The 11,144-nt window shown below is 46.8% G+C and overlaps 1 protein-coding gene across 3 annotated transcripts in view; it reads left to right on the plus strand.

Moving 5' to 3' along the window:
• WDFY2 (WD repeat and FYVE domain containing 2) overlaps positions 1–11,144 on the plus strand; it is a 72,132-nt gene that overhangs the window by 51,386 nt on the left and 9,602 nt on the right. For all 3 annotated transcript variants that reach the window (XR_012833335.1, XM_075741894.1, XM_075741895.1), the window contains exons 5-7: positions 5,760–5,910; positions 9,627–9,739; positions 10,666–10,792. Coding sequence is in view for 2 of the 3 variants with exons in the window: in XM_075741894.1 (XP_075598009.1) it covers positions 5,760–5,910; positions 9,627–9,739; positions 10,666–10,792 (391 nt within the window). In the remaining variant the exon portion in view is untranslated. The remainder of the gene's footprint in view (positions 1–5,759; positions 5,911–9,626; positions 9,740–10,665; positions 10,793–11,144) is intronic.

Consider the following 11,144-nt stretch of genomic DNA (forward strand, 5'->3'; position numbering starts at 1 on the left):
AGAGATTAAAGCTGTTCTCATGGCCTTCTGCTGCAGTGTGCCAGATGTGCTGCTGCTGCAGAGCATTGGAGGAGGCCTTTGGATAGTAAGATGCCGTGGAGAACCTCCATGGATTGTCCTGTGGGAGAATCCCAAGAATTCAGATGGCATCCCCCAAATGCTGGACAGCAGAGGACTGTAATGAGGGTCCGTTAACATCAATAGAGAGGCTGTACAACTGACCACAGTCCCAACTGGAGTCCCAACACACAGACAGTGTCTGCCTTCAGGCGCTTAAGCCAGTGCATGGGACACTCCTGCTGTGTCCCTCAGGGGCATGGAGCCCCTGCCTCATTTTCTCCCTCGCTTCCAGAGTTTGATGTTTGGTCTTTTCCTTGTTTTAGCTGATGAAGACTGTGTTCCCCTAATTTAAAAAATAGTGGCAGTATGTAAGTGACCTAGTTTTGGGAGTGGAAGGAAAGCGTGGTGCTTCCACGTTGCTGGGATCCCCCAGATTCATGTGTATGGGATGTCTGTATAGTAATCTACCCTCTGTGGAAGGGTTAAAGAAGCAGTGGAGCTGGTGATCTGCTTTCTGCACATTGCCAGCCATGTGGGCAAAAGTTTGATTTTGGAAAAAAGTGCCCTCAGGTACTGTTGGAGATACTTTTTTTCTTTTCTTTTATTTCCCCTCACTGCTGGCTTAGGGAAGCCAGACTGCTGTGAGTGCTGCAAATGGTGACCAGAGAGGATGGAAGGCAGGTCTCAGTTCATTGCTACAGGAGGGACAAGACTCAGTGAAGGGTCATTGTGATTCAGTAGGAAACTTTCACTGGAACAGCAGTCAACATCTGCCACATAACACAGCCAGGCAGGACATGGGGAGGGAGGAGAGCTGCCGTGTGAAGACACACTCTGCCCAGCTTACCAGCAGTGCTGGCAACCCGTTCTGAGTTACACAAACACCTCTGCGCTGGTCCTCTGTCCAGACCAGCAATGACGCAGCGTTAAGTAGGTTATAGCAGCCCAGGGACAATCTCAACTTGCCTCAGCTTCACTGGAAAGCATCACCCAAAGTCCCAAGGGGCAATTGCAGTGGGCAGGTTTTGACAGTGCAAAGGAGGAAAACAAAGTGAGATTCCCCACTGTTTGCAGCGCAGTGATGAGCTGAGGCTGCCTGCTGCTCCACAGCACTGTGCCTCCCGCCACCCCCATCCATACACACATGCTCCCTGGTTCTCCGCTCTTCACACCGCTTGTTGGTGGGGGAGGGCAGCACTCCTCCTGCCACTTCCCTGGGCTTAGCTAGACACATACTGGAGATCCGGGGTGCTGGGGAAGTGTCACAAAAGCAAGATGCTCTGGGAGCTGCTTTCAATCACAAGTTCCTGCAGTTCCATTGCACCATGCAGTGGTAGGCACTTCCATGCTCTTCTTGCTACAGTTGTCTCCATCCAGGACACTGGATTTGGGCTAACTGGGGGCATCACTGGGGCCAGAGTCCAGCAGTGCTGCTGGCACAGTGCAAGGAGGAAAGAGTCCCATGTTCACCATGCTCTCTGGGAGAATACACAGGGAAGGGCCACATAGTCTGTTGGGTAGGCATGTCGTGATTCAGCAGAGATGAACCTTTCTCACCTGGTCCGGGTGGACTCCCCTCCACAATCCCATCCCTGTAGTACACCTTTCTCGTGTGGCCATACTGAGGTATATGGGTTGGCATAAGCATCTTGGCAAAGCCCTGGGGCAGGGGAAAACATAATAAAAAATGAACACGTAGTTTTGTTTGGTATGGTGGCCTTCTAGTGGTTAAAAGCCTTACTTTTTAAAAGTGTTGGTTTTGTTTACAGTTTTCAAGTAAGGCCTTTATATTCTTTAAAAATATTTTAGAGGGAGTAAATAATTTTATTTAGCCTACCAAGGGGATTTAGCTTAGCCATGCTGGCTGGTTTTGTGTGTGCCAGCTTTGTAAACGTTCAGCAGTGCTCTTTAAAAGTATCACCTTGCCTGACAACTGGTGGGCTATTGATCATCTCCCACAACAAGGTATTACTACATGTAGCTGAAGCTACCGTAGTGATTAAAGAACATTAATTGTGTCTTGAAAGGCCATGAATATGTCTGCCAAATGATATACTAGTGACAGAGAATGACAGCACATGCATAGGCTGTGTTTTGGTCTTGGCAGGGGTCTACAGCCAGGTCTGGTGTCGTACAGCAGCCCAGCACGGGCAGCATACATGGTCAGCTGTGCTCTGTGCAGTTTTTGCTGCGACACAGTGTCTGGAATTGCGAAATTTTCTGTTTCTTGAAAGGGATCAAAACACAGAGATTGGGGATGTGACACAGTGTTAGTCAGGATTCTGGGGTGGGTCATGGGTCATGGGCCTCCTACAGGCACTAACTCCTTCCCTTGTGTGAGGAGGGGTGGTGCAAGCATTTAAATGGTGCCATTTGGGACGCTCTGAAAAATTCAACTGTTCATTTTGTGTCAATCTTTCATAAATATCACTGTCCCCTCTTCTTCAGCCACAGCACCAGCTGCAGGCATAGACAACCTCCACTCCTAGCAACCTTCTCTTTCCCCAGGCAGCTCCTCTTGCATTCCTGCAAGACTATGGGTATTGAAGAAACCCTTCCCTCCCGGCAGCAGCCTTGGCGTCCAGCCCCTGCCAGCCCCTTCTTACCAGGGGCCATGTTTCCAGTCCATGCCCCCTCTGGATGATATAACAGCTCCTGCTTTTTTAAAAAATTATTTATTTATTTATTTATTTATTTATTTAACGTGCTGTTGTTCTGCCAAGCAGAATTTGTAGATCTGCTTCTACCCCATGCTTTCTGCAGCCTGCCCATCTCGGGAGTATCCTCTTGCCTCCTTGCTTTCAGGCCAGCTCATGCCATGTCCTTACTTCTGCTTTCCCCTTTCTCTTGTGCCTTTCTTGCACACGCAAAGCTTTTCTTTCTTACTACTTCCATAACTTCTACCAGTCTTTCAGTGTTTACTGCTGCTTTTCACTGTTCACCCAGCACAACCTCTTTCCTTGCACTGTGCGTGGCTGTGCACTGTCTGTGCTTCTCAGACCTTTGCTTTACACACAGCACAAACGATCCTTTCTCCTGTGCTCTGGATGCTGACATCTCAGCGTGTGCCTCCTGGCTGCAGCTGCTTTTCTCTAGGCAGAACCTTTCTATCTCCTCTCCAACCTGCTCTTTGCACAGTGCTTGCTGCTGCTTTCTCATAGCAGGAGTGCAGCCCCTCTGCTCCCTCCCACCCTCCTACTGCATGCAGACCTGCTCCCTTCTCCTGTCTGCTGCTTCTCTACCTTCTGTACAGCACAATCTTCCACCGCACATGAGCTCTCTTCTCATGCTTGCTTACACAGATCTGCTCTTGCCTGGTGCTTGCTGTGGCTTTTTCTGTACTGTGACCACATGTATCCTGCATCCCCCCTTCTCCATCCTGCTGTTGTTGCAGTGAGCAGCTTTGGAAGTGTTTACTCCCCTTTTTTTTTCTGCACACAAATGGTGATCAAACCTTCCATGGATGAAGGAACAGCTTTTGTTTGCTGCTTCATGACCTTGAACCTGTGTTAATCCTAGAGTCCAGACCTCTTCCTTGCTCTACTATCAACTTCCAACCTTCTGACATTTTGCTTCTTTAAACCTTACATGGGTCAAATTCCCTTAAATGACAGGTGACTTTCTACTTGCATTTGTCCTCTCTTTCCTCCCTTACTTAGATGGCCTCCACTGTGCTCTTTCACTTGGTTCAGATATTTCTGCCATCAACGTGTGTGTGTTGGCATCAGTTAATACATGCAGTACTTGCAGGTGGGCAAGAGTGCTGAATTGAAAGCTCTTTTTTGGGAGGGAGGATAAGAAAAGCTATCATGTACACCCCTTCCACCTCTTGGCATGTACATATTTCTTTAGTGTCTACTCCTTACTTGCCAGAGAGCTCCCTCACCATCCACTGGCAGTACTTCTAGCAAAAGGTACAAGCTCTGCCTTTTAGAATAAGTTTTAGGAGGAGATTTAGGAGAGTTGGGTGTTGCCAGCTATCCCCATGGCCAGTTCAAACCATGTGAAGCCAACACTAACAGTAGCAGTTGCCATGTACTGAGAAAACATCACTGGGCAGGCCTTGAACAGCCTGATCTCAGCCAGCTTTGCACATCGTCTGGAAGTGCATGGGTCTGTCTACGACACTGCTGGTGCACACAAGCCCCAGGGACGTGTATACAAGCCCATCAGGTGCTTGTAGCAGCATGCATCCCATCATGGCCCTTTCTGCATTTACCACTCCACCAGCTAGTGCAGGTGCTCCCAAGGAGACCAACAAATAGGTAAAGACAAGCATTAGCCACCCATGGGGTCACTGAATTTCTTCCCAGAGAAGAAATCTGGAGGGTGGAGAGAAGATCTGTTTAAAAGAGCTCAAGTGACTCCTAGGTGGTCACCATCCCTCTGTTCTGATTACAGACCTGGAGTTTAAAAGTGTATGGAAATGAGAGCCAAAATCTGACCTTTTCTATGGGTGAGGGTGAAAGCATTTGGGCACGGTTCAAGTCTGATGCTGTAAACGAGTCCAGCAGCCAATCGCAGTTACAGCAACTTGTGCTAATGCATCTGTTGACTTTCCTCCTCAGGGAATCTGGGTCTAAAAAGCAGTGTGGATCAGGGGCAGATGTTGGCTTGTGCAAGCCTCCTATTCTCTGCTACAACTGGTTCCCCTTGTAGGGTTTGAATTCTCATCTGTGCTGGATGTTTATATAGGGCAGGCAGCAATGTTCCCATACTGTTCTGAAGAATTTCTCTGCATTTCAAATGCAGGTTTTGAGCTGGTTTTTAAGCATTCAAAGATATTTAATCTTTCCAGTATGTCAGCTTTTACACAAACAAATACAAGAAGCCTGCTTTGTGCGACACATGTTGCCGGGTCTCAGAACAGTAATAAACCAGTAGGGCTGTGGATTGAAGAGTATGGCATTCACTGCTAAGTTACAGCTGGGAATAATTCTGTATGTCTTTCTAGCCACTTGTTTTATTAAAAAGTCGGCTCAATCAGCACTTCACGACCAAACCCACTGGTCATTCATACAAAAAAAAAGTCTGTACAAGCCTGGGTTCCCTGGCTTTAATGAAAAGCTTTTGATGGCTTTATTTAGGTAGCAGTAGAAATTTATTCCTTCAGCTGTTTTATTCATCTTGCCCAGCTGTGATCTTTTTAGGTTTTATTTTATTTTATTTTATTCCAATTTCCTTTTTAGCTGGTTTACATGCAATGCTAAAACTGCTTCAGTGCAGGGTTGTGCCTGTGCTGTAACTTATCGTTCTGCCGGTATACCACAATCCGCAGCCCAGATTCACCAGACCTCACAGCAGGAGGAGCAGCAGCATAGGCGTCTGCACTGCTGTCATAAAACCAGCTCCAAAGAGGTTTAAGTAGAACCCAGAGTGCTTCCCACAATGGCAGCTTTGTTGGTGATGATACAATGATGGAAGGAAGACTTGTGCTACTGCAGAAGATAGTAGGCGTGGAAGGAATTAAGTCTTGCTTCTGCTCTTTCTCATGCAAATGCTGAACATGCAGAGCAGGGACCTTACAATCTTGCATGGTAGCTCCTGTTATCAGGACTGTTAAACACCAATTTCCTCTGTAGGGACGGGTGAGTGGGTGAGTAGGGAGTGGGGGGGTTGTGTGCAGTTGGTATTTGCAGTGGTCTTCTGCTCCCGTGTTGTTCTCCGCAAAATTATATGTCTGTCTGCTTAATTTTCAGCTCATCAAAGCAGGGTCATGATGATTCTCTTTGTCCTGGAGATGGAGTGGGTGTTAAGCACTGGACAAGACAAACACTTCACATGGCACTGTTCGGAGAGCGGCCAGCGGCTGGGAGGGTACCGCACCAGTGCAGGCGCCTGTGGCCTGCAGTATCCTTTGCTGAGCTCTCAGTTTTATTTCTGCTCTTTGGCAATCAAACAACCCTTTTAGTTTATTTTTCTAGTTGTTCTCCAATTTTTGTGCCCTGTACAGATTCAGAGCTTTGTGAGAGAAACTGTTATTTAAAGCCAATTTTAAAAACTGTCTGTACTCCTTGCTTTGTCTCCTTAATGTGGGGTGGCATATTTAGGTCTAAGCATTTTTGAGCAAAACAATGGGTGACCTGCAACCTATTGTGGTCTGCTATTGTAATAAATATGGACAGGGCCTTCATTTAAACATGCAGCGCATGCTTTCTTCTAAGAATTAGCAGTAGCAAAGTAGGTCGGTGATCAGGTCAGCGTGCCTGTGTGTATGCATGGTAAAAATTAAATGACATTAATATAAAATACTTGTCCTTTGCTCAGGAACAGCCCACTATGTATTGAGAATTTGGGTTAACTAAAGAGTAAATGGCTCCAGAAATGGCACTCAAGTGGCTTATTCACCTAGAGCTGCCCCAGCTGCCTGACAATAAAAGAAATATTAATTCAGCTTTATTGCAAATGAAAAGGGAAGTGGAAAAGTATGAGCTCTTAGGCTGAAACCAGGGGTTAGCATAAACAGACTTTTTTAGTGCCCCATAATGTACGTGGTATAGATGGTGTGTTTTCCTAGTTTATGGGAAGTGAGAATGACTCAAAATTACTCTCTGAACATGGACTTGTTTTATATCATCTGGTCAGTCAGCCAATCTAAATGGCATAAAGACTGAACTTAATTTTTAGTTAAATGATAAATACTTTTGAAAGCATGATGCAGGAATTTGTCCTGTATTTCCTGAATCTCTCTAGAGAATGGACAATTTATAAGTGATTCAAAATTTTGGAGGACATTTTAATTTGGGTAATCAGATCATGCTGGTGGAGGGCTGGGACAGGGAGAATCATTGACAAATATTGCAAAAAGCTTGGCAGAACCAGGAGCGTGGGGTATTTCCCCCCCTATGTCCTGTGTGCATAAAATCAATGCTAAGCAGTTGCTCCTTAAATAAGCAGTGTGGACTCTGAATGTGGAATTAAATTGGATGAAGAGGTCAGAATCTGTCCAGTTAGGTGGTTCCAGTCAGGTGGTTGAATGGGTCCAGATTTTATTCAGTTTAGAAGATGATGTGTGATGCACCTGATGTAGCTGATACTTCCCCAAATATGACATAAACCAATAACCTTTTGTTGTATTTGTAAACTTAACTATAATTAAAAAGCAGTATGGTGGGTTGACCCTGGCTGGAGACCAGGTGTCCCCCAAAGCTGCTCTGTCACTGCCCTCCTCAGCTGGACAGGGGAGAGAAAATATAACGAAAGGCTCGTGGGTCGAGATAAGGACAGGGAAAGATCACTCACCAATTACTGTCACGGGGAAAACAGACTCAACTCAGGAAAATTAGTTTAATTTATTACCAATCAAATCAGAGTAGAGTAATGAGAAAATAAAACCAAATCTTAAAACACCTCCCCCCACCCCTCCCTTCTTCCCAGGCTCATCTTTACTCCCAATTTTTCTCTACCTCCTCCCCTGCAGCAGCACAGGGGGACGGGGAACGGGGGTTGTGGTCAGTTCATCACACGTTGTCTCTGCCGCTCCTTCCTCCTCAGGGGGAGGACTCCTCACACTCTTGCTCTGCATGGGGTCCCTCCCATGGGAGACAGTCCTCCTCCAACTTTTCCAACATGAGTCCTTCCCATGGGCTACAGTTCTTCACAAACTGCTCCAGCATGTGTCCCTTCCACGGGGTGCAGACCTTCAGGAACAGACTGCTCCAGCGCAGGTCCCCCACGGTGTTACAAGTCCTGCTGGCAAACCTGCTCCAGCGTGGGCTCCTCTCTCCACGGGGCCACAGGTCCTGCCAGGAGCCTGCTGCAGCATGGGCTTCCCACGTCATCACAGCCTCCTTCGGGCATCCACCTGCTCTGGTGTGGGGTCCTCCAGGGGCTGCAGGTGGATATCTGCTCCATCATCAATGTCCATGGTCTGCAGGCGGACAGCCTGCCTCACCATGGCCTTCTCAAGGGGCTGCAGGGGAATATCTGCTCCAGTGCCTGGAGCACCTCCTCCCCCTCCTTCTTCACTGACCGTGGGGTCTGCAGGGTTGTTCCTCTCACATCTTCTCATTCCTCTCTCTGGCTGCAGTTGCGCAGGTTTTTTTTTTCCTTTAACTCTGTTATTCCAGAGGTGCTACCACCATTGCTGGTGGGCTCGGCCTTGGCCAGTGGTGGGTCCGTCTTGTAGCCGGCTGGCATTGGCTCTATCAGACACAGGGGAAGCTTCTAGCACCTTCTTATGGAAGCCACCCCTGTAGCCCCCTGTCATGGTTTAACCCCAGCTGGTAACTAAGCACTGCGCAGCCCCTTGCTCACCCCTCTCCCGCTGCAGTGGAAAGGGAAGGAGAATGGAAAAAAAACCCCAAAGCTTGTGGGTTGAGATAAAGACAGTTTAATAGGATAACAAAGGAAGAGAATAACAACAACAACAATAATAATATATAAAACCAGTGATACACAAATGCAATTGTCACCACCTGCAAAAACAACCTGAAGCCCAGTCTGTTTCCAAGCAGTGATCCCACCTCCCCGCTCGCTTCTCCAGTTCTATCCGGAGCATGACGCTCTATGGTGGGGAATGTCCCTTGGGCCAGGCTGGGTCAGCTGTCCTGGCTGTGCTCTCCCAGCGCCCTGTGCACCTGGCAGGGCCTGGGGAGCTGGAAAGTCCTTGGACTGGGTGTAGACACTACAACTACCCAGCAACAACTAAAACATCAGTGTGTTATCAACATTATTCTCATCCTAAATCCAAACCACAGTACTGTACCGGCTACTAGAAAGAAAATTAACACTGTCTCAGCTGAAACCAGGACACCCTCCTGCTACCAAAACCTTGCCATGCAAACCCAATACAAGCAGAAAACTAGTAATAGTTACTTTATACCATTTTGGGAAGGAAAAGAGAGAGTGGATACCATCCAACTCTAGCACCTAAGTTAGAGAGCCTGGGGAGATGACTCCTCTGTTCATGGTGAAGGGCTACTTTAAAGGTGTTTCATAACAAAAACACAAATTACAGCCTCTGGAATAGTCTTGGTTTTTCTCACTCTTTGGTTTTCTTAGGGAGACTGCACTATTAATATGAACAGATATGAGCTTGATGCCTAAAAGTACCCTTTGAACACCTCCTTGAGACTGGAGTGCTATCACAAGGTTCCAGTATACTCGTGTTAAAAGAATTAACAAGTCATGAAAGGAATGCAAAACTTGTATAAGCAATGTATATAAACCTCTTGGGAGAACTTATAGCAGCCTTCCAGTACCTGAAGGGGGCTACAAGAAAGCTGAGAGGGACTGTTTACAAGGGGCATGTAATGATAGGACAAGGGGTAATGGCCTTAAGCTGAAGAAGGGTAGATTTAGATTAGATATAAGGAAGAAATTCTTTACTGTGAGGGTGGTGAGGCACTGGAACAGGTTGCCAGAGAGGTTATTGATGCCCCCTCCCTGGAAGTGTTCAAGGCCAGGTTGGATGGGGCTTTGGGCAACGTGGTCTAGTGGAGGGTGTCCCTGCCCATGGCAGGGGGGTTGGAACTAGATGATCTTTAAGGTCCCTTCCAACCTAAACCATTCTGTGATATGATTCTATTCTATGATAAGTATTTTCCTCAGCATTTATCCATCAGATTTGATGTGGAAACCCGGCATGTGTTTGTTGGTGATCATTCTGGGCAAGTGACCATACTCAAACTAGAGCAAGAGTCCTGCAGCCTTGTTACAACATTTAAGGGACACACAGGTAAGGCCTCAGGAGGAGACCCAATTTGGTTCTTCATCTGTGCTTAGTGTCATGGTGTTTTGACTGTCCTGTGAAACACTAGGATGGCTTATGTCAGTGTGTAGCACGGAAGGGAGATAGACCTGAAACTATCACTACAGCTTAGGGAAGTTTATTCTTTATTGGTAAAAATGAGAGCGATCAGACTTCTGATCAGAAAACTTCTATGGCAGAAGACGCCGCAATTGGTAGCTTCTAATTAAAGAAGAATGAGACTAGAACAAGTTGTGGTAATTCTGGGGGGAAAGGATGCTCCTCAAGGAAAGACCCATATTTGTAGTCACTTTTGTCCAAGTGGAATAGGCACATCTCGGAGGCACTAACTGCTTGTTTTGCTGCTGGGACTTGTGCCTCATCACACTTTAAAAACAGCAACTCTGGGATGTGATCCTGCCATCTAGCAGAAGAAATGGTCATTCCTCAGCATTTTCTCTCCATATCCCTCCTCTCTGATTGAACGCTAATAGCTCAATCACGAGGTAGCACAAGATAGTTCAGTCCTCATGCTAGGATACTGTGAAGATGCCTATAATATTCCACACTTGCTTCTCTTTTGTAATCTCCTGGGAATGATGGAGATGAAAAGCTGTGTAGTCACACCGTGGCCATCCTTCTACCACGCTTTACTGCTCAGCAGATTCATCCATGCGAGTGGCAGCGGAGCCCTCTGCCTGCAGAAGAGCAGGATGAGGCTTCAGTAGGTTTTCCAGGCTGTTTGTTTTCAACTGGCAAGCACAGTGGCTGCATGGCCTTTCCTGAAGAGACCTGCATTTCAATCACACTCTCTCTGGATTTTTTGTTGTATCTTTACATATATATATTTAGCTACATTCCTGTCTTCCACTTTCTGTAATGAAAATGGCTGTTGTGTGCATCTTCTATTTCAGGTGGTGTCACTGCTCTCTGTTGGGACCCAATACAACGAGTTTTATTCTCAGGCAGTTCTGATCATTCCATTATAATGTGGGATATTGGAGGAAGAAAAGGAACAGCCATCGAGCTGCAAGGACATAAGTACGTTCAAAGTCTTTCTTCCTGCTTTTACAGGAGACAGGCTGAAGGCAGAAGCCACATCTGGAAACAAATAGCCCAAAGGTTACAGTCTTCACATGCCTCAAGCTTGTATGTGTGACTCCCTGTGATCCACATACAACTGGAATAAGTTTTTCAGCATTGGACCCACAGGCTGGTTTCAGAGTGTGCAAAGGGTGGTGAAAGAATGCGCAATATCTGTAGTCCTAAGCATGTTAGGCCAGAGCTTGCACCTTTGCTGGAAAGAGGAGGGTCCTCAAATGAGAACAGCTGCTGGGAAATTCTCACTTTTTGGGTGTCAAAGTCTTTCCTTCCCCTAGAGGGAGCATCAAGC

Source organism: Balearica regulorum, chromosome 1 (genome assembly GCF_011004875.1).
Source record: "Balearica regulorum gibbericeps isolate bBalReg1 chromosome 1, bBalReg1.pri, whole genome shotgun sequence".
Lineage (NCBI taxonomy): Eukaryota > Metazoa > Chordata > Aves > Gruiformes > Gruidae > Balearica > Balearica regulorum.